Source organism: Drosophila novamexicana, unplaced genomic scaffold, assembly GCF_003285875.2.
Source record: "Drosophila novamexicana strain 15010-1031.04,08,12 unplaced genomic scaffold, DnovRS2.1 tig00000193-arrow-pilon, whole genome shotgun sequence".
Lineage (NCBI taxonomy): Eukaryota > Metazoa > Arthropoda > Insecta > Diptera > Drosophilidae > Drosophila > Drosophila novamexicana.
Window position 1 is genome coordinate 1,930,350 of NW_020824787.1, and position 22,446 is coordinate 1,952,795.

The following is a 22,446-nucleotide window of genomic DNA, read 5'->3' on the forward strand; positions in this document are numbered from 1 at the left end:
CAAACGAAAATAAATAACAAAAATCACCACTGACGATGTTTTCGAATGTTGCACCTTTTCAAATTTGAAAAGTATGCGCGCAATTAAGCTAGTGCTGCCACTCTACCCAAATATTACATTCGTAAGGGTTTGGCAGCACTGCTAAAGCGCAGCCAACTTCGCTTTGAGTCAAAAATGCTGCACAGCCAACTTCAAGTGAGTGCGCCAAATGCGCGCTGTCAGCAGCATGCGAGCTAAAAATTGCGCACAGCCAACTTCACGTGTCAGGCACGTAAATAAGTTTTGAAGTTGTTTTTATGCCTGTTTTAAATTCTTACATAAAATATTAACAACAATGTCGATAGCTAAGCGCGTACAGGTTTGTATTGATGGAACTTATATCCTTAATAGATAAAACAAGTACATTGCTTACAGCAATGGGCAACTTTTGCGCGTACATGGCACATATATGACTGCACCTGGCAAAATCCTTTTGAGTCCGCTCAACTGGTCAAAACACATCTAATGGGCCTGCATAAACCAATCTACCATCCTATGAGTAAGTAGAAGCCAGAATTAGGTACTTTTGTAATAGTTTTAAGTGAACAACTATGGAAATACGCGAAATTCTATGCGCTTGTTACGTCACAAGCGGCGCGAGTGTCAATTTATGTTGTTGTGAGGCGTTTGCCGGTCGTGATAGGTGCTCGCAGTGAATGAAGAATTCTCAAGCCGGGACCAGTTCTAGGTTAGCTTAACATAATATGCTCCAATCAAGACTAAATCTGAGCTATATTTGCAGATGACTGCGGCGACCATGTGGTGCTGATCAACACCAAAGAGATAGCGTTGCCTGGCGATGAATGGGTTAAGCGCGTTTATTTCCACCACACTGGCTATCCGGGTGGCGCATCCTGGACGCTGGCCTGGCAGCTGCACGAGAAGGATCCCACCATGGTTATGAAAAAGGCTGTGTACAACTCAATGACGGGTAATCTACAGCGCAGGCATACGATGCAACGGCTGCATCTCTTTGCCGACGACAAAGTGCCTGAGGACCTTTTGGCGAATGTTACGAATCAAATACGCACGCCGCGCACAGTTCCCCAGCGATTGGATCACATAGACAAGGAAACGCTGGAGAACTTCCCCGCCATAATGGATTATCCCAAGGATTATGTGTTGCGTTAAGGCAGGCATCAGACTTACTGTTAAGCAAAATATAATATTGTTATTTCCAAATGTGTTCGTTGCGTCTAAATACCCTTGCAAAGGGTATCTCCAACAGGTCACAGAAAGTATAACGCACAGACATTTTTTAAAACGCCTTGCTTTATACTAGAGTCATATCATAACGCAGGGGCATATAATCTTCGACAGATCGAAGCAACTTGTTTTATACAATATATTGAGAGCAAAGTAATCGGGGCGATAATTTTTGTATGCTGTACATATCGATATATTTGTATCGATAGCATAGCTGCAGCCCTGGTCAGCACTTTGTTTTCTGCTGCCGGCATCAACAGTGAGTTGTGCTTTTTCGCCATTTTTTAAGAAACGCCCTCGCATTTTTGTGGTCTGTGATCATCTTTATTGCGTCTTAAGTGTTCTGCAAGCCCGTCAGTTGGTGAGATTCTTGCAATTTTACAGAGTATTCGCCTAACAGGCGTTGGCCGTGTTTGTCTTATCACACCTATCGGGCACTCGAGTAAAGCTAATTACTTACTCTTTCCATTTGTTTGCAGTCTCCAGACGAACCTTGTGCACGACACAACTGCAGCCAGAGCTCCATCAATCGCAGCTGTTGCCAATATATAAGTTACAAAAACGTAATATGGGTCGTTTGAGCAACGTTGATCCCAGCTCCTACTCAGAGCCGGAGCTGATAACCACCGAGCACAGCTCTATTAATTGGAAAGTTGACTTTGAGTCCACCAAGCTGCGCGGCAGTGTCTTGCACAAATTCAATGTGCTGTCCAGCAACCTAGAGAAAATTGTGAGTACATCAAGTAATGACACTCTTTCGTATAATAAATAGGTTTTTATTTTGCCAGCTGCTGGATGTTCGTGATATAGACGTGAAGAATGCCACGTTACTGGCCGGCGGCACTGAGCTGCCCATTAATTACTTCATCAGCGATCCAGTGCCCGATATGGGCCAGAAGCTGACGCTGGAGCTGCCAACCGGCACTGCGAAGGGCAGGTGATCGGGCGTTCTGATAAGCTGCCAGCTAATCTTTTTACAGCACTTGTATATAATGGCACTTATAATCATATCTTTATTGCAGCCTAAACGTACGCATTGATTACGAGACGGCCAGCAACGCAAGTGGACTGCAATGGCTGAATCCCGCCCAAACGCTGGGCAAGAAGCATCCGTATATGTTCTCGCAATGCCAGGCTATACACGCACGTTCTGTAATGCCCTGCCAGGATACGCCCGCTGTTAAGTTTACTTATAACGCCGTTGTGGAACATCCCACTGAGCTGACGGCATTGATGAGTGCTTTGATTGACAAGAACGAGCCGGGCAAGACCCACTTCAAACAGGAGGTGCCCATACCCGCATATCTGGTGGCTATTGCCATTGGTAAACTCGTGTCCCGTCGCTTGGGCGACAACTCAAATGTGTGGGCCGAGGAGGCCATTGTTGATGCGTGCGCTGAGGAATTCTCGGAAACATCGACCATGCTGAAGACCGCTTCAGATTTGTGTGGCCCGTATGTGTGGAAGCAGTACGATTTGCTGGTCATGCCGCCATCATTTCCATTTGGCGGCATGGAGAATCCTTGCCTGACTTTTGTTACGCCCACGCTGCTTGCTGGCGACAAATCTTTAGCTAACGTGGTGGCCCATGAAATTGCCCACAGCTGGACTGGTAATCTGGTGACCAATAAGAACTTTGAGCATTTCTGGCTAAATGAGGGCTTCACTGTGTTCGTCGAGTCAAAAATTGTGGGTCGTATGCAGGGCGCCAAGGAGTTGGACTTCAGAATGCTCAGTAATCTGACCGAGCTACAGGAGTGTGTAAGCAACGTGTGCCCCATATGCAATAATGAGTCAATCTAATCTCTGACTTCCACTTGCAGCTACGCACTCAACTCTCTGGCACGCCGGAGCTAACCAGACTGGTTGTCGACTTGAGCAACTGCGGACCTGATGATGCATTCTCTTCGGTTCCCTACATAAAGGGGTCCACATTCCTGCGCTATCTGGAGGATTTGCTTGGTGGCCCAAGCGTTTTCGAGCCCTTCCTGCGTGACTACCTGAAGAAGTTCGCATACAAGTCGATTGTTACGGACGACTTTAAGGGAGCCTTGTACGACTATTTCAAGGATACGGACAAGAAAGATAAACTAAGCCTGGTGGACTGGGATTTGTGGCTGAAAAGCGAGGGCATGCCGCCCATTATACCCAAGTATGTAGTGCATATTTTGAGTGTGAGCATTAACATACTAATTTTATTTGATTTTAAGATTTGATGAATCCCTGTCTAATGTCACCAAGGACCTGGCCACCAAGTGGAGCACCAAGACTGTAGATGAGTTGACCAACGATGCGAACATTAAGCAGCCCATTTCTATACACCAACTTATTGAATTCTTGGGCAAACTGATTGAGAGCAAGGACATTGTTGAGCTTAATGAGCGCAAAATCGAGCTGCTGGAGAACACCTACAATTTGGGGCAATCAAAGAACGCCGAGGTGCGTTTCCGTCTCAATCGGTTGATCATACGTGCACGCCTCATCAAGCGCCTGGATGAGATTATTGAGTTTGCCAACTCAAATTTCCGCATGAAGTTCTGCCGTCCAATCTATCGGGATTTGAGCGAATGGCCAGAGGCCAAACCGGCGGCAGTAAAGAATTTTCTGAACATCAAGGATCAAATGATGGCCGTGTGCTCGCACACCATCGAAAAGGATTTGGGTTTAAAGTAGAGCACAGCATTAAAATTGAATTTTGATTGCATTTTGTGAAGTTTGACTTGAAGTCGTTTTGGTAAAAAGACTAAAAATTAAACAAAAAATCATCAGTATATATTTTCTTGGATTTTCATGAATTATTGTTTTTATTAAAAAATAAGCAAAACTACGTTTATAACAAGTTGATTTTCCATTTCCATGCTCAATTGTAGGCGACTCTTTAAATTTATTTTGCATCTCATATATTTGTTTCTTGTCTGCATTCGAATTTGCCGTAAAATTTTGTGAATTCTTTTATATATATATATATATATATATATATATATATTTGTGCAATTGGCCCAAAGCGTTTCCAATTTTTTTGTGTTTCTTCACCTTTAAATTAGGGTTATTTTCAGTAATCTTTTTTGACTAACATTAAATTTTGTACAACTAACCAAATGTTGTTCAAGTTTCGAGTCCTATGCGACAATTATACTTTATGCCATTAAACTTTATATTTTTTTTAGTTGTCGTACAATTTGTTCATCTTGGTTTAAATTCTTTAAAGTTCTGCTCGTAATTTACCTTGTTATACACACACACAGATATTAAATTTATTATTGTTTGCTTGCGTTTTCTTTTTAAAGTTCTTGACGAGTTTTGCTTCTTTGTTTAAACTAATCAACAATTTGTTTCTTTTATATTGACCCAAATGCAACCTCAACTTTTTCTATAGTTGAAATATGTAGTGGACAAAGTTCGAGTTGACTTTTTGTGTTCATATAAATTTCATGTCGTTGAGGAATAAAAACTATCACGCACTAGAATTATCATTGGAACGGGATGTGGATGGACCGGCACCCAGATCATCGCCTACGACGAATGTGGGACTCTGGCGGGACGTTGACGCAACCGGTTGGTAGTGATAGCCCTCGCGATAACGCTGATTGGGTTTAATGCGTGCGGTTTGTGTGTGACCCAATGTGGGACGCTGGTTAAGCTCATTGGGTCGTTTGGCTAGAAAAGAGTCGAGAGGCGAGTGAATTGTTAGTAAGTTGCTAAGTTTAGGTTTTATTCAAGTGGAAAACAATATACCATATCCACACAAGCATAAACAAAAGACAAGTTGAGGATCTAGTCGGAGGTTCCCTTGAACCCTCTTCTACCAACACCAATTGCAGCACGGGCTCGTTTTCTTTAGCAGCAGTAACAAGTAAGAGGCTTTAGTCGAGAGCTCCCGACTAGGGGATACCCTCTTCTTCTCCGCGCGAAGTTATGTCGTTTTTGAACGTCATATATCCGCGCGAAGTTATGTCGTTTTGGAACGTCATATCTCCGCGCGGAGTTATGTCTTTTTGGAACGTCATATCTCCAGGCGGAGTTATGTCGTTTTGGAACGTCATATCTCCAGGCGGAGTTATGTCGTTTTGGAACGTCATATCTCCGCGCGAAGTTATGTCGTTTTGGAACGTCATATCTCCGCGCGGTGTTATGTCGTTTTGGAACATCATATCTCCGCGCGGTGTTACGTCGTTTTGGAACATCATATCTCCGCGCGAAGTTATGTCGTTTTGGAAAGTCATATCTCCGCGCGGAATTATGTCGTTTTGGAACGTCATATATCCGCGCGGAGCTATGTCGTTTTGGAACGTCATATCTCCGCGCGGAATTATGTCGTTTTGGAACGTCATATCTCCGCGCGGAGCTATTACCCGAGAGCTATTACCCGGGGTAGGTTGGAATATCAAAACTTTTTTGAATATTTTTTTGAAAATCTCGGGTAAATATAATCTGATTTTAAAATGTTATACCTTTTTGAATTCGTACGAATCCCTACTATCATACGGCATTCAAAGAAATTAAAAATTGATGGGTTGGAAAAAGTTGTTGACCAAAAAACGTTTCGTTGCTATATTCAATCTTTTTTGTTGATTTTTTTAGACTCTCTTGGCCAAGTAATCTCAGAGTCGAAGCATTCGCCAACCCATACAAGAGACCTCGCTGAGTGTGTAGTCAGAAGGCTCATGAAAAGATCCTTTAGAGACCTCCTCCAACCACGACACAGGAGAAGCCCCAGAGCCCACCGACTACCTACGTGACGGTGCAGCCTCACTCAAAGAAGGCGGCTTTGACGTTTGTCCACGATAAAGCCTGAGGAGCCAACCAGGATTTGCGAGATACCACCTAAGTTAACGGTTTTGTAATAAAAATGTATGCTATTTTTTGATTCAATACAATAAACATATATAAGTTAAAAAAACAAACTTTTTTGACAATTTTTTTTAGAACCCTCGGGTAAATATATCCTGTTTTTGAAATGTTATACCTTTTTGAATTCGTACGAATCCCTACTATCATACGGCATTCAAACAAATTAAAAGTAGCACGGTCTGTTGCGAGTTCGAGTCGTATCGACGTAACTATTTTTTTAAATTTATTTTTATTACTGCTAAAGCTGCCTTTGGTGTTGGTAGAAGAGGGTTCAGAGTATCCCCTAGTCAGAAACTTCCGCCAAGAGCTCCCAAACTCGCAGAGTTTTTTAATTTTATTTGTAATATTTAGCAAACAGCTTACCAGGTATATAAGGCTTTTGATTATAGGACGATTGTTGTTGTTGTTGGTTGTATGTGTCGGCCGCCGTTGCATTGCCATTGATTTGGCTGCTGTGCTGAAACGGCGCCAGGCTATGCCCAGTGTCTGGCTGTAGCTGTAGATCAGTGCTATTTATGGGACTCATGGGCGTCATTTCGCGATCCTCAATGAACAGCTCGCTGGCATCGTCGGGCACCTGGCGATACTGAGACCAGGGCCAGGAGGCAATGCCCGACAGCAACAGCGCCTCCAAGGCGCAAATAAAGCCAATTAGCTAAGCAAAAGAAGTTAATAATTAGTTCGGTAACTGAACAGGATTTCAGGCTTGTCACTGCTTACGCCTGTGGCTAGTAACGTGTCCTTGGAGTGCTTGGATACCCATGTATACTCGGTCGCATACAGCACCATGTGGACGAGCAGCGTGGAGCTCAAAATAAATATTAAACCAATACTCAGGTACATCCACGTATTCTGAAGTAAATATTGACCAAACATATATTTATTATAGAGGAAAATAGGGAAAAGTAAACAAAACATTAATTTCTCCAACCAGGAAAATAAAATATGAATTTTAAGTTTTTTTCTTGTAGAGATAATTTGCGACACGTACCACTTTCGTCCAATTGAATGGGAACATGAGCGCTATATGCGATATATCGAGAAAGATCATGAGGCATGTGATGAGTAGCGAGAAGAGCGCACAGAAGACCATCAGCCTCAGGCGTCCGATGAGTGGCAGTAGAAAGAGGCCGACCTGTACGGTGCCCGCGGAGCATTCGCAGGCCAGACAGACGGCGGAGGATAACTACGGGGATAATAAAAAATCGCATCATTAACTTTGCTGTGATTCAACCGGATGGGCTAGCTTACCACCAGTAGTATGCGCACAATCCCTGTAGGCGTTTTCAAGTGTTGCGGATCACAGTGTAGGGCAACGCCCCATGGCAGCGGCGTGTGTTGTTGCTGTTTGTAGTTGGCGTGCGAGTCCCAGGAGGTGCACGTGCCCAATGGCGATTCGAGTGAGAGCGAGAGCTCGCCGGCCCTGCTGCCAGCTATTTCAAAGTCCTGCTCATCGTCCAGCTGACAGCAGACCGGCTCCAGCTCCAGCTCACGTATCTCGTCCAGCAGCAGTTCTATCTCGTCCGTGCCATATAGATCAGATACAGACGGTATATAACGTTGGGGTTGTTGCATTGCCCGTTGCGGGATGTGTCCCACATCACCGTTGCGTGGCCTGGGCGTGCAAAATTGGATGCCTCCAACGGCGTTCTAGTCGCGTCTATATCTTTCGTTTCTCCACTCTCTCTCTCTCTCTCTCTCTCTCTCTCTCTCGCTCTCGTGCTCTGTATGTCACCTTCTGGAGCTGCTCACGTTCTTGCCCGTGTCTGCAATAGAAAACAAATCACTTATGTTTTTGTTGTATATATTGATAAAAGACCTCTCCGGCCGCGCCGTAGCTCATTAGTTCCCCATAGACGCATAACCATAACGGTAATTTGATATGAACTGTCACTCATACGCCGTGTGTGCCGCAACAACAAATCCCCAGAGAGATGCCAATCATTATACACTCTTTATGGACAGAGAGTTGCGCCAACTATGAACTGCCATTTGCATAAGCTGCACGGATTGGATGTCAAATTACGCTTAGAGACCAAAACTTAGCTAAAATTTTACTTAATAGTGCAAATGTAAGATTTATGTGGAATGATTCTATCTTATACAAACAGTATTTTATGTGGCTCACAACAGAAACAAGGAGGTATTTAGAATTAAGTAAGTAATGTATACCCTATACATTGTGATGAAAAATATGTAGAGCCAATTTAGATTCATTATTCGTTATAAAAAAAGGCAGGGTATTAAATATGAGTTATGACAAATAAAAATAATTTATATATAAATAAAGATTTCTCTCTTAAGCTTAAGAGGCTGAATCTTAGCTCATTCGAAAAAAAGTCTTTTGCTTTATTATTATATTTAGATTGATTCGTTTCAAATCTCGCTAGTATTTATCTTAATTACAAGTACTAAAATTCGCATTAATCTCAATTATTAAAAACTATTTAAAATATTAAGCATTTAAAGCATTTTCTTTAGAATTGAGTCATAGAAATGATCAGATTATTATCATGAAGTATTCTTAACTGCCATGCAAGAGCATTTAAACGTCAACCTCACCCATAAAGCATATATTGTTCATTTTAATTTTGTCTGATTTTTACGGTGATACGAGCTGAGCTGCTGCTGTTGTCAGTTTGGCTGCCAACTCGAAATGAAATCAAATTGATTTCCGGCCTGCCTCTGCAGCTTGCCCACAATCGACCTGCCGCCTGCGCGTATGCAAAGGCTTTTATATTTTTTATGCCACACAGCAAGGCAATTAACACAGACACAGCGGCACTTATGAGGGTGCCAGATGTGAGTGTGTGCGAGCGATGCCTGCTCGAAAGGAGCTCCTTGGAGAATTTTGGTACATTTCAGGCCCTGCCAAAAGCTGCCTGACTGCCTGGCTGGCGTCCTGGCTGCCAGTCCCCATTTCCTTGAGTTGTCATAATCAGGACACAAATGAAGGTAGCAGCTGTCATTGTTGTTGCAGCACAAGGACTTGCTGCTGCTGGCAGCAGGACAACAAACGGGCAGCTGCAGCTGGCCAATCAACCTGCGGGGAGCATGTCACAGCCAGCTAGCTGCCAGCTTGCTGCACATATGTCTTCATGCAACTGTGAGATTGACTGTGTGTGTATGTGTGTGTGCGAGAGTCGACAGGCAATGTAACCATTTGTGCTCTCGCTCGTTGTTTGAATGCGAAGTTGTTGTCGCTGTCGCTTTCGCTGCTGCTGTTGTTGCTGCTGCTGCTGCTACTAGCGCCGATGTCCTTGCTCCAGTTTGAGCGCGAGGCTGGCGCAGCTTCTCCGTCTGAGACCCCCCTCTCAGGCTGCTTATCTGTGCCTGTTATCGCTGCATATCTGCTGCGCTGAGCTGCGGCTGCTTCAAGTGCCTAATGAGTGCGCTTGGCTTTCATCACATCTTTCATTATCGTGAGCGTCATCATCGTCATCGTCATCATCATCATCATGTGGCCAACGCAGACGTGCGCTATCTATTGAGGCATCGTCCTTATAGCATTAAGCTCTTCAGCCACAGACAATGAACCCAACCCTAAGCCCGCTACCCCTTCCGCCTGGCGAGGCTTTTTGCACAATTTGAAATCAATTATGCTCATCTGCATATAAACCGACTTGCACTTGGAGCTTCCTGTCTGAGCCGCCGACTGGTGACTCCTGCCGCCATCTAGCGGAAGTGCTTCGCATGCAAATTTATTGTCAATGCTTCATTCGCTTCGACTGGCTTTGGCCAACAATTGGGCGGAGAGGTGCCGCAATTAGTGGGTCGGGAGGTGGGTTGTCACTCAGCTGGGCTTTAGCGAGGGGTTTGGGTTCGGTTGAGGTGCCAACGTTGCTACATTTCTTATTTATGAACGTGCATAGACAATGCCCGACCTGCTCCACGGCCTTTGTTTGAGTTTTGCACTCATATTACGTGTACATGGCTTTCTATGTGTGTGCGGATACGAGCATATGAGTGCGGACTACTCGAGCGTCAGCCTTTGTCGCATTCAATGGACCGAAAGTTGCACCGTAAATAACTTTTAATAGAATTTCTAATGGGCTTCAATTGGGCGTGGGGCCAAGCCAGTAAACACACGCACACACACATGTGTGTGTGTATGCGTGTGTGTGTTTTAATATCGCAATGACTTCCAAACGCATTACTCTGTCTGATAAATCATGGCTTTAGATAAGCTCCAAAGAGCAGGCATGGAATATTTGTTAAACAGGTTTTATTGATGTACTTTTCTTTTTCAATTTTATATTGGTTCTTGGTTTTTATTGAAAATGTTTAAGATTAGCTTTTCAAAGAGCTCCTTTCTAAATTGTTTTAAATGCATATGGGCAAACATTATATTTTACTCTCCTTACAAATAATTGAATATTTTGCTGTACAATACGTCGTATACGCAATATTTTATATAGCTTTCAAGTTGATTGGTTTGGGTAAGATGCAATCACACAAGTCTGGAGTTTTCAGCTTGCTTAAGCAAACTTTTTATTTTTTTTAAGTTCTTCAAGTTTCACTAAAGAGTCCATCCATATGGCTCGATAAAATCACAGGCATAATTTGAAGCCTTGACCAATATTCTGGTAGAAAATATTATTAATTTATATGCCACATAAATATCATTTCTGTTCTTAAATAATACGTGATTTTATACAGTTACCATAACTTTTGCTTATCCTAAATATGTGTCTTAAATTCAATTATTTTAGTTTCCGAATTCAAGTTTCCTTCCACCTCTCTCCTATACTATCTCTCAGATCACCAAATATTTCCTAAGCAAATTAAACAATGGCACTTATGCTAGTTCCAAGCGTTTTTAATTCAAAACTCCGTTTATGGATTCCCCTGAACTTATCATCCATGCGCCATGTGTCCAATGAGGCAGCATAATATGCTTTGGAGCATCGCGATTTATGCGGCCAGTCGGCGACTTTTGCCCCCCGAACTGCGTATAAATTGTAGCCAAAATATTGGAATTTTATTTTGTGCGACGAACGGCGAGCGGTGAGCGTCGCACGGCAAGCGGCCTGTGGCCTGTGGCATGTGGCATGTGGCCTGCAGACAACTTGACTCTCGCCCCAAATTCTCAATGGCGTCGCTCGATGCGGCTGGCGTTGAAGATGGCGTGGAGGTCACCAGCCAGGGGACGGGCTGATCGGGGGCTCGGCTTAGCTGGCAGTTGCTGTCGGATTGTCGCTGCCAGCTTATTATGCCGCCGCGTTGCTCGTTCGCCTTTTTGCGGAATTATCGATTACGAATGAATATTTCATTAGCAGACATGCAGAAGCGACAGCAGCAGCGGGCCGGCCACAAGGGTCACCAGGGAGCAGGCAAATGTCGCTGGCATGCTGCTACCTTACGCTTATGCTGACTTCATTGGCTTCCGTTTCCGGCGACTATTCCGGGTCGCACCATTTGCGACGTTCAATTAAAATGCAGCATACTTTGCAGCGCATTCTCGTTGGGCCCAACAAATGCAGCTGCCAGCTGCCAGCTGGCAACTTTAGCAGCTGTACAAACATAATGCATAATGATTTTTTCGTTTCTCCTCCTTCTTTAAACAAAATTATTCCCAGTGGGTAATTAATGCAGCACAGCAGGAGACCCTACCCAACGAGGTTAACTGCGGCCAGCCATAAGAGTGAAGCTTAGGCGTTGCTGCTGTTGAGGTTAATAGAAGTCCTTATTAGAGCTTTCCCTTTGTAGAAGAACCTTACAATTCTTTAGGGACCTTGAAGATATAAATATTCTTCCTTTCCTTTCATCCTCCAAAATGGGAAGGACTTACAGTCTTAATTCTCTCATAGCCCCTACATGAGAACACTTATGACAATAATCAGAAATGAAGTGAGCCTGGACGCATAACTCATTCGATTCGAAGTTTCGATGCCTTGTATATTCCCATCGTTCAAAGTTGTATACAGAATTTCCTGGACTATACTTATATTTCTCTCTCTTTTTCTAAAAACCCTAAAATCACATAAAAAAAAAAAATATAATAAAAAAAAATACGTTTAGCAATATATTCTTTTTTTAGATTAATGACAGCAAATTATAATAGAGGCACATTAATTCCGCATGCCTGAAATGAGCTTCGAACTGGTGAGTTGACTGGACTGGGTCTCAGCTGTTTTATATTCCTTTTGGAACGCATCAAATTATTGTATATTATAGCACAGCTGCGAGCTGTATCCACGTATACGGCCCACTGAATTTTATCGGACGCCCGAGCCGAGAGTCTCGGTACAAAGCCGGAAAGCCGAACATCCAAGGGAGAATGTGGGAATGGCGATGACGACCAATGCGAATATAACATTCCCTCACATTATACCGCCGCGAACATCGGGAATGCGCGTCCAGCGCAACAGTTACTTCTCCTAGGCGAACTACTAGGGAGAGGTGACAACATGCATGGGATCGTTATGCCAGGCGTAAAGTAATATAATGTCTATGTTAAATGTTTCTTAAAATTGACTGTGGCATATTTTTTTTTTCGTATATAATATAACATATAATGTAAAATCAAACGTGCCCAGCTTAACCATTATTCCCAGAAAATCGGGGAAACGTTAAACATAATTTCATTTGATTCCCTCACAAGGAACCAAACAATCTGTATGCAGAGTGTGTATAATTAATGTAATTTATGAATTTATAGCTACTTGGCGATTAAGAGGCTCTCAAATATATATGTGTAGCCAAGGGAATAGCTCCTGACAGATCTATTAGGGACTCATTAGGCTCGCGCCTTCGCACGCACTCATCACAACTGCTGCCAACGCTTGTTAATTCCCGAAAAAGGTGCTTAGAAATAATTATAGGCAGCTTTCAGGCGCAGCTGACGCTGCTTACGTAAGCTCTCCTAACGGGATATTTAGCGAGCTTGTGTGTGTGTGGTTTATGCATATCATTGCTTTATGTGTTTATGCCGCCTCACTGAAATGAACACCTCAGTTGCTGTTGTCCCCGGCCCGGCCCCGGTTGCGCCCCCTTCTTCCTGACGCCCTCAGCGGACGGCATGAACTCACCTGACACGTGAGCTCCACAAAGGAGGCCTCGACATGTCATGGACGCAAACGCCGCGACACGCAAGTCCCAACGTCCCAGAGCAGCCAGTCGTCGCCGTCACCCGTTGCCACGTTTTCACTTTTGTTGCAAATCTTCGCTTGGCTTTTGTTTTACGCCACATAAATACGGGCATTAAATGAGAACTGTCGACGTGGCTGCGGGATTCCAAATTGAGCCCAATCCGGCTGACCGAGACGAACGGGCCAAGCTGCGTGCCAGTTTCTCGACTCGCTGCGACCCAAGTTGCCCCCCCCCCCCCCCCCCCCCCCCCCCACAAGCCTTTCTCCAGGCCTAGGCCAAGTGTGCGACCCCCAAGCGGGCGGTGCAATAACCTCGTTTAGCTATTTGATTACTGCATGTGCCTCGGGCGACCTTGAACCACTTTCATTTCTAATTTTGGTTATGCCCAAGTGCTAGACGACGCGCAACTTGGAATAACTTTGGATGTCAGCGTATGTACCAAGTGCCCGTATTAATAATGGCCAAAGCCTAACTGCAACTTAATTGCACACACAAGTGGGTATACAAACGGTGTGTGTGTGTGGGTGTGTTAGTGTATGTGGGTGGGTGTGTGTAGCTACTATGACAGCAACTAAAAATAAACAAATGAGCCAAGCGCCCAAAAGCTGTAATACGAGCAGAAGAAGAGCTTGAGAGAGCGCCAGAGCCAAGAGCTGAGCGCTGCGAACCAAGAGCGGAACGAAATGAGCGACTGCGTAGAGAGCGAACAAGAGCGAGAGAGCGAGCAAATGAACTGGCAGCAGAGCGGCAGAGGCTGAGGCAGCGGCAGCAGCAGCAGCAGCAGAGCCAGCAGCAGCAGCATAGTAAGCTGGCACAGCGCAAAATGAGAGAATGAGAGAGAGAGAGCGATAGAGTGAGAGCGCGTGAGTGAGTAGAATTGAGTGTGAGTTGTTGTTGGGCAATGGATTTCAAGGAAGTGAAATTGCTGCAGACAGGAGTTTGCCTAAGCACGCCTGGTCGCCCCGCCAGCCCATAGCCGCCTGTCACTTCCTCTATGTGTGTGAGAGTGTTTATGTGTTTGTGTGAGTATTTTGTTTGTTAGAAAACACGTTGGGCTGGTCTATGTACAACAGCCAGCTAGCGCTCCCCGCTCACCCGCTTCCCCTGCAGCAACGCCATCAACTCATGCTCAGCGGCTCCACTTAAAAGTGTTATATTGACATTTGGCTACAATTTGAGCTGTCCAAAGCTTTATGATTTATGCTGCGCTGCATATGTAAATATATGTGTATGTGTACTAGCATGTGTGCGTGTGCATGTTCATGTATTGTGTGTGTGTGTGTGTGCTGTAATCGTTGCTCTATTTTTGGGCTTAGTTGGACAACAACAGCGCGCTGCAAAGCGTGCTATGAATTTTGTTGTGAGCGGCCACATTTCGTGTATACAACTAGTTAAATAAAAAAAATTTAGTTTTGCACTTGACCCACCTTCTTTTATTTTTGGATTTCTTATTTTGGTTTTGTGAAATTTATTTGCAGCTGCTGCTGATTTTCTCGTGGCAAATGCGCGGCACGTTCCGGGGAAGTTTCTATTTCGATTTCTATTACTTTGACAAGGGCACGCAGAAATCTACGAAAATGGCCTTTTTATATGCTTTTCAATGTTGTGTGTGTGTGTGTGCGACTATGTGTGGCTCTGATTGTATTTGCGGGTGTGCGCCTGTGTGTGTGTGTGTGTGAATGTGTGGGCTTTTCTGGCTATGCTCTTCAAGTTTTATGTCAGTTCATTCATCGGCCAAAATGTTGGGCACAGGACGCAGGCTGTTGTCGCCTCTGCATTTGTGTGTTATACATTTGTATGTGTGTGCGCGCGCGTGTGTGTGTGTGCGTGTGTGTGAGTGTGTGCTGCGTGCACCTGCCAATGTCAGATTTGTATTTTAGCGTCGATTTCGTCTTGGCTGCCTGCATATTTTCCTCTCTATGATTTGATTTCGTTGGTTTATTAATATACTTATTATTTGTTGTCACTTCACACATTTAATTATTGGACTTTCCTTGGGATTTTTCGGCAGATGTTCACACATTTTGAAATTGATGATAGATTTTTGGCGAAAATTCAATTTGCATTTTTCATTCCATTTGTTATTTGCACACCGCACGCAGCGGGCACACAAAAATCATTATTCAGTGCGCCCGAAAGTATGCAACGTTTTTTGTGCTGTCTTTTCGGGCCATGCTGCTGCTTTCAACATTTGCCCACACACACACACGTGCACATATAGACGCACTCACGGACACTGGCTGTGGCACGGAGGCACAGAGATAGGCTAGGCAGACACACGCGTTCGCGGCACGTTGCTGCGAGCTGAGCGTGCGGGGCGGGCTGCTCGTAAACGGGGGGCGTGTGAAGGCGACGTGCAACGCAAACTAGCAGCAGCAGCAGCAGCAGCAGCAACAGCAACAACAGCAATAACAACAGCAACAACAACAGTAGCAGCAACGACCACGGGCAGCGATATAGCCTAAAATCAGGCGGTCACAAAAACGACGACGACCGACAACGTTGAACGACAGCAAAAGACTGAGAGCCAAGTGCTGCTGAGACCCAGCTGCTCAGGCAAGGAGAACCAGAGCAGAGAAAGAGAGAGACTTTAGGCCAGAGAGGAAGTCTGCAAATCCTGTGCAGACTTTCACTGATTCCGGAACTGGTTCTTCGCTCGCCACATGTGTAACAATTTGACAACTAATAATGATGTTAATAATTAAGTTTCCAATTTATCTTGTTTTGCTAGACATATCCGACCACATGTTATCTATATACTAATACATAAGTTGTATAAATAAGCAGGATTTGTACGAAGTTTTCACAGCTTTCTTTCTTTAGTTTTTCCGAAAATATAAGCTTTACATTATGTATCCCAAAAGTTTCTAATTCATCTATTTACTATAGATATACTTTTAATCAAATATAGGTAGTTCATTTAATGCTATATCTTAGATCCTTTAGAGATCGTGACCTTTTTTTATTGCATAAATAATTTTCACTATGGAGTGCCTTGAACTTAATACTCCATTGATTTCCATAAACATAATATTATTTCGATTTACTACGTGCGAGCTGCCAGACTTACAAGTTTCGATTGAAAAATATTCTGAAATAATACGAGTCGGGCTGGAAGAGAGATTTGGAGACTCTCGAAAATGGATGCTTACAGCAAGTACTTGGATGATGAACAATTTAACACCAACCAAGGCAGCACTCAGACTGAGTCGGTAGGCAAATGCTGCAATAACTAAAACTAACCTCGACTTCTAATGCCCATAATCCAATACAGAATGCGCCCATCCACAGTCATCCGACTGTGCTTAGGCAGAGACTGCAATTTAATAACTCTTCGTCCTCGAACCCAAGAGTGTCCATGCGCTGCAAGAAAATGCGTCAAGAGAAGTCGAAAACACAGCCTCGGCCCAAGGAAGTCATCCAGAAAGCCACCCAGACTTGCCACAGTCAGCCGCCGCTGGAGCCGCACTCGAGGAAAATCCGTCCGCCGAAGCAGCCGCAGCAGCAGCAGCAGCAGAACTTCCGACAGACTGAAACTCAAGTGCATCGATGTCCGAACAGGGCGACACGTCAGGCGGATGCTCCGTCCTTCCGGATGGGACTGAGCTACATTCAGCCGAAGTCCCTGTTTAATGTGGATTATGCACCGCAATCGCGACGTGCGCTTCGTCTGCCCCCCTTGCCGCCCACCAACAAGGCATCTACGCTAGATCGAGACGGCGCGGGCGGGGATCGGTTGCTGTATAGAAATTCGAATTTTGGCAAGGAGTCCAGTCGCGGCCGCAGCGAGAATAGCGAGGATCCGCTCTTCAATCCGACCGAGGTCAAGGAATCATCTTCAATGCTGCAATCGGCAAGGGAGCGTTGCAGAAAGACAAAGGCGCATTTCAATGCCAAATATGCGGATAAGAATGAGCCGGGCACGGACAGCGATTCGGCGAATTCGTTGAAGACCGTAATTACTACCAAAAGTGGTGAGAATTTGCGCACCGTGGTGCGTTCACAGATCGAGATGCAGGAGCTGTTGCATCAATCGATTAATAAAATGACGGAAATGACCGACAGACTGGTGCTGAGTACCAACTCCAGGCTAATATTGCCATCGCTGGGCTTGTCGGGCGAGTCCGAGTGCAGCCTGATCCAACAAAAGACGTCAAACCCCTCCAAATCGCCCGCAAATCCGCAAAAGGATGTTAGGGTCTCTGCCGGCTTGGTGCCAGGAGCCAAGTCCGAGAATCCTCTTTGTCTCGAGGAGCTAGTCAGTACCAAGGTGATTGCGCCTATGATGCGCCGTGTACAGCGCATGTATTTAAACAATCTACAGGAGGAAATGAAACTGATGGAGGAGCTGGAGCGTGTGCCATGTCAGGTTAGCGACTTGTACAAATCTGCCGATGTGCCACCGGGGCTAAGCAAACAGCTGAAATAATTTATTTCACTTTCATTTTATTGTTATATATATTTTTTAATCATATGCTCACTGGAAATAATAAACACCAAAACACTAATATGATTGGTTTGATAATTCAAATTAGGCGCAACATAAACGGATCAGTGTGACCAACTATGGCAAATGCCTTAAATGCATTGGATAAGCGGCGTCGATACTTCTTATTAGTTCAGTGTGCACTGTTATCGTATATCGAAGGGATGCACTGTCAATCGCTGCTCTCTGTATAGCTATCTGTTAGCCACAACAAAAAAAAATTGTTAAAATTGTTAAGCCTGCCCAATTGAATTTTTTCTAAAAGGGCGCATACTGTTAATAACATTGTTGTCGAATGTTAATGTTATTATAATCTCGCGTAGCCCTGGTTTCAAAAGGAAGGGGGCGCTCGCATTCCCAAACATTGATTTTTCGTGGTGGACGCCAGTGAATGCTGCCAAATTAGCTACGTTGGGTCACTTGTTATAAAACTGCAGGAATTTCAGGGTTATAAAATGAGCGGTAAGCAAATGTGCTCAGCAGGTCATCTGACAAACAATATTTCACCTGCTTCGGCTGCTGCCGCTGTCGGCGTTGGCTGTGGTGTCCGTCTGGCTGGCGTGCATTGCAATTCGCAGCCTACTTTGAGGGTGGGTGGGCAGCCGATGGAACCACCCCCAACAGCTGCCCATGTGTGGCATTGCACAGACGATGACTTCATCACTGTTTACACGCATCCTCTCATGTTCCCCTCTCCTCTCGCAGGCGACGAGAGCTGCAGCGAAAAGCAGACGCTTAATCTGTCCAAGAAGCAGCTGAAGAAGGTGCCAAAACAGGACGATGCCCAGAATATACGCAAGCTAATACTGGACGAGAACGAGCTGCAGAAGATTGACAACATTGACTCATATCTGAAGATCGAGACGGTGCCTATATATAGCCCATATTAAAAGGCTGATCCTGCTATCATTAATTGATTCCTCAATTGTCCTTTGCAGCTGTCGCTGAGCAAAAACCAATTGCTGCGCATGTTTGGCGTCTGTCGGCTGCACTGTCTGCGCGAGCTGAACCTCTCCTTTAATGGCATACTGTCCATTGAGGGCCTAAAGGAATGCGTGCATCTGCGCGTGCTTAATCTGGAGGGCAATAACATTAAGACCATTGAGCATCTCAATACCAATGTGAACCTGGAGTGCCTCAACCTGGCGGACAATCGCATAGGCAGCATCTCGGATGTATCCTATTTGCGCTCCCTGCGTGAACTCAACTTGCAGGGCAATCGATTGACCCATCTGCGCCAGTGCGACAAATATTTGCCGGTCTCCCTGGAGACATTAACGCTGGCCAAGAACAACATTAACGATCTTAATGAGATTTGCACGCTGTCGCATCTGTGCAATTTGCAAAGCATTACTCTCTCGGAGAATCCCTGTGTGAACATGACGATGGGACCGAACAGCAGGGAGTAAGTAGGAGTTGCACTTGGTTTGGGTCTGCTCTCACATGGATTTTATTTTACTTCGCAGCGGCTTTGATTACCGGCCCTTTGTGCTAAACTGGTGCATGAGCCTCAAGTTCATTGATGGCTATGTGGTGGATCCCATTGAGAGCCTCAAGGCGGAGTGGCTATATAGCCAGGGACGTGGTCGCCAGTTTCGCGTTGGCGAGCAGTCGGAGCTGGCCAAATACTTAAGCCCCATCTGTCCGCTGGTGGGCAAGGCTTTGGAGAACGAAAACGATCGCAAGCTGCGTCTGATATTAAGCAAGGCGCAGCACCATCAGCGGCAGCTGCAAGAGGAAATCATGGATAATGCAAACAGTTCGGCCAGCACATCGCCGTCCTCGCATCGCAAGAAACCAACGAGCCGCATTCAGTCGCCGCGCTGTAAGCTCTGCCATGATGTCCCATTGTTGCTTCATCAATGTTCAATTATTGTGTACTCCCGACAGTTTCGCGTCTGAGCGGTCGGCAGGGCTCGCCGGAGTCCATGGTGAACAGCTACCATGGCAATAGCTGCAACAACAGCATCAGCAGCGACAATGGCATCTCAAATCATGCGCTGCAAATGAGCACCTCGCTGATTGAGAATATTCGGAACGATGGCGATAATTTCTCGTTGGCCAGCATGTCCGGCCTATCCAGCAGCGTGACCACCAAAACCTACAACTCGACGGAGTCAACACCTCGCAACATAACGCCAAATCCCTACAACGGTACGTAAGATAGTTCTAAAACCCAAGCCTTAGCCTTAATTCCTTCATCATTTTGCTTGTGCAGAACAAACGTTTATTGGGCAAACGCCTGTGGGCGGACCCTTGGCTGCTGCCTCAAAAATGGTGCCTGTGCCGGAAACGCTAATGAGTCCCGATGTGTGTCCCGCCGCCGTCGCCCAGCGGGCAACAGTCACGGCCCTCAACACGCAGATGCACAAAACCAAAGGCAACAAGAACAAAGGTAGTCAAGCAAGCTTTCTAAATCCAATGTGTCGAAATTAATATACTAATGTTGAATCACATTTTAATGTACTCAATGCCAGATAACAAACTAAATTTGCCGCGCGTTCGCAGTCCACAGCTGCGACGCATGCAGAGCCCCACGAGCAGTCCCCGCAAGGCGGAACGAATACAGCAGCAGCAGCAGCATCAGCAACAGCAGCTCCAGATGAATGCCACATCGGTCAGTACAACAGATGCTGGCGGCTGCAGCACGGACGACGACGGCGATCAGATCAACATTGAGAAGCTAAAAACTATACGTAAAATGGCTGCGGAGCGTGCGCAGCAGCAGCAGCAACAGCAGCTGGACAACAATAATCTGAACTGCACAGATCGTCTGATAGAGCATGTCACTGAATCCTCCGCGGTGACCATACAGAAGATGTGGCGCGGCTATCATACGCGCAAGAAAACCAAAGATATTGCCGAGAAGCTACACAAACAGCGCACACACGAGTACATTGAGTAAGTGCAGCCTCTCGGCCAACAGGCTCTTGCCTTATATGTATATATTCTCATATATTATCTCTCACAACAGTAAACTCAACAAGGACATGCTGCTGACCAAGGCACAGCTGCAGAACGAGCGCAAAATCCAACAGCTGCAGATGCAGGCCATCAATGCGCTGTGGAAAAAAGTGTCCACCATGCAAGTGGATCCCAGGGCTGGCGGCGAGCATGGCGCCAATAGCAGCGCTTGCACAAATGCGGAGGATGCTGGTGGCAGCAGCAGCAACAACAACACGAATCAGGGACAACTGTGCCTGGATCAGAACTCGGCAGCCGTTGTAAATGATTTGGCCAAGCGTTGCACAATGCTTACGGATCAGGTGCAGCAGCTGCAGAGCTCGATTGGCACCATTGTCAATTGCCTGACCATGGTCTGCAATTTGCCACAGGATGCGCTCAAGAAGCACATCAGCTGCTCGGATGGCGAGGAGGTCGAATACACTAGCTTTGAGCCGCGTGACAGCAGCTCCACTCAGACGGATCTGATTGCCGTGCATACGCCACAATTTGAAGATTTGAGCAATTTTCCCTTTACGAAAGCCAGGCCATCTACTTTGGCGCTTGCAGAGTCCAAGCACGATGCACTGCATGCGGGAAAATTGACAGCGGAGCAGGAACAACAAGAGCATCAGCAGCAGCCACCACTGGGCGAGACTCAAGAGGAGGAGCACAAGGAAAACATCGAGATCTGTGATGCACAGGAGTAGGATTTGCTAAGCCAAGCCCACTTATTGCTTTATCTAGGCACTATTATAAGCAAATCTCAGCGCGCAAAAAACGTGTAGGCTTTTCTTAGCTTTTGAATAAGTGGACGCAGCCGCAGCAGCAACAAACAATTAACGCGCTTAACTTGTGTAGTTTTTTTTGGGTTTATGTATGTCGTAAACACACACACACGATTTTCTGTTAAAACAATTGGCGAGGAAAAACAATTCGTTACAAAATATACATAGCTAAACTTTTTGTAATGCACAATCACAAATGCACTGCAATCTCAGTCTTCAGCGCTGCTCTCGTCGGTATCCGTATCCGTCTCCTCGTCCTCATCGTTTTGTACATTGACAGGACGATTTGTGTTGGGCGGCAGGGAATCATCTGTATCGGAATCTGAATGATCGGCGGCAGCGTCAGCTTGACTTTGCGACGCCTGCGCCGATTTCTTGGCAAAACGTTGCGGCCAAATGCCCGCCTTTGTGTATTCCTTGACATGCTCAGGTGTTAGTATCTTGCAGATTTCCGCTTTGACTTTGTCGCCCTCGGCAATGGGCTCGACCAGTACGTAGTCGCCGCGCTTGACCCACACATTCTTGCGGAACTTGTTGGGCATGGATACTGCAACAGATAAGTTCTTACCTGTTGGTTATCAATATCAACAGAGACTGCGCTTCACATCGTGCTCACCCAGAAAGTTATCAGACGCCAGTCCCGCTGGCACGACCTCGTGCAGATTGTTGCCGCGACTGCTGACCACACACACGATCTGCTGCCGCTCCGTGGGCAGCGAATAGTCATCCTCCATCATCTCCTTGAGCACATGCTTGCGACGCGTTGTATTTGGATGCGACATGCTCTTGTTAAAGCCGAGATTGTTGTCTTACGAGGCGCCAGTTTTGAGGCCAATTATTTGTTTACTCAAAATGGTCAGCCGATTAATTGTGTGGTGGTCGCCCGATAGCTCCAATTTAGATAATCAATGAAATAGTGTTAAAGTGTAGTGTTGCGAAATGTGTTGTAAATTTAGCACTAGTATTTTTGTATTTTTTTTTTTTGTTGTACAATTTCAAAGTGAAATGTTTTTGAGTAATTTTGAATGGTGCGAGCATATT

General features: G+C 45.4%; 6 protein-coding genes across 9 annotated transcripts; 4 read left to right on the forward strand and 2 right to left on the reverse strand.

Moving 5' to 3' along the window:
- The first annotated feature begins 225 nt into the window (after positions 1-225).
- On the forward strand, positions 226-4,020 carry LOC115758595 (39S ribosomal protein L13, mitochondrial). Of its 4 annotated transcripts, XM_030699315.1 has the most exons (7): positions 245-358; positions 415-538; positions 1,725-1,975; positions 2,034-2,182; positions 2,268-3,006; positions 3,069-3,397; positions 3,456-4,020. In XM_030699315.1, exons 1-7 carry the CDS (start codon positions 335-337, stop codon positions 3,916-3,918), a joined length of 2,079 nt encoding a protein of 692 aa, XP_030555175.1. In that variant the 5' UTR covers positions 245-334; the 3' UTR covers positions 3,919-4,020. The 4 variants fall into 4 exon arrangements, with proteins under 4 accessions (XP_030555178.1, XP_030555175.1, XP_030555177.1 ...); XM_030699317.1 differs by lacking the exons at positions 245-358; positions 415-538 and adding an exon at positions 1,429-1,504; XM_030699316.1 differs by lacking the exons at positions 245-358; positions 415-538 and adding an exon at positions 1,448-1,606.
- A 94-nt stretch (positions 4,021-4,114) lies between these two features.
- LOC115758782 lies at positions 4,115-7,807 on the reverse strand. The gene is made up of 5 exons (XM_030699553.1): positions 7,348-7,807; positions 7,088-7,282; positions 6,817-6,948; positions 6,460-6,751; positions 4,115-4,902 (listed from the first exon to the last, which is right to left on the reverse strand). Exons 1-5 carry the CDS (start codon positions 7,669-7,671, stop codon positions 4,700-4,702), a joined length of 1,146 nt encoding a protein of 381 aa, XP_030555413.1. The 5' UTR covers positions 7,672-7,807; the 3' UTR covers positions 4,115-4,699.
- Positions 7,808-12,074: 4,267 nt separating this feature from the next.
- LOC115758737 lies at positions 12,075-12,626 on the forward strand. The gene is made up of 2 exons (XM_030699487.1): positions 12,075-12,201; positions 12,274-12,626. The coding sequence occupies exons 1-2, from the start codon at positions 12,178-12,180 to the stop codon at positions 12,478-12,480; spliced, it is 231 nt and encodes a 76-aa protein (XP_030555347.1). The 5' UTR covers positions 12,075-12,177; the 3' UTR covers positions 12,481-12,626.
- Positions 12,627-16,235: 3,609 nt separating this feature from the next.
- LOC115759245 lies at positions 16,236-17,681 on the forward strand. Its single transcript, XM_030700144.1, has 2 exons — positions 16,236-16,400; positions 16,463-17,681. Exons 1-2 carry the CDS (start codon positions 16,329-16,331, stop codon positions 17,615-17,617), a joined length of 1,227 nt encoding a protein of 408 aa, XP_030556004.1. The 5' UTR covers positions 16,236-16,328; the 3' UTR covers positions 17,618-17,681.
- Positions 17,682-18,048: 367 nt separating this feature from the next.
- Positions 18,049-21,345, forward strand: LOC115759294 (centrosomal protein of 97 kDa). Its single transcript, XM_030700196.1, has 8 exons — positions 18,049-18,136; positions 18,380-18,540; positions 18,613-19,079; positions 19,141-19,499; positions 19,565-19,828; positions 19,893-20,069; positions 20,152-20,575; positions 20,649-21,345. Exons 1-8 carry the CDS (start codon positions 18,130-18,132, stop codon positions 21,325-21,327), a joined length of 2,538 nt encoding a protein of 845 aa, XP_030556056.1. The 5' UTR covers positions 18,049-18,129; the 3' UTR covers positions 21,328-21,345.
- On the reverse strand, positions 21,345-22,425 carry LOC115759295 (probable RNA-binding protein EIF1AD). Its single transcript, XM_030700197.1, has 2 exons — positions 22,022-22,425; positions 21,345-21,952 (listed from the first exon to the last, which is right to left on the reverse strand). Exons 1-2 carry the CDS (start codon positions 22,185-22,187, stop codon positions 21,615-21,617), a joined length of 504 nt encoding a protein of 167 aa, XP_030556057.1. The 5' UTR covers positions 22,188-22,425; the 3' UTR covers positions 21,345-21,614.
- Positions 22,426-22,446: the final 21 nt, after the last annotated feature.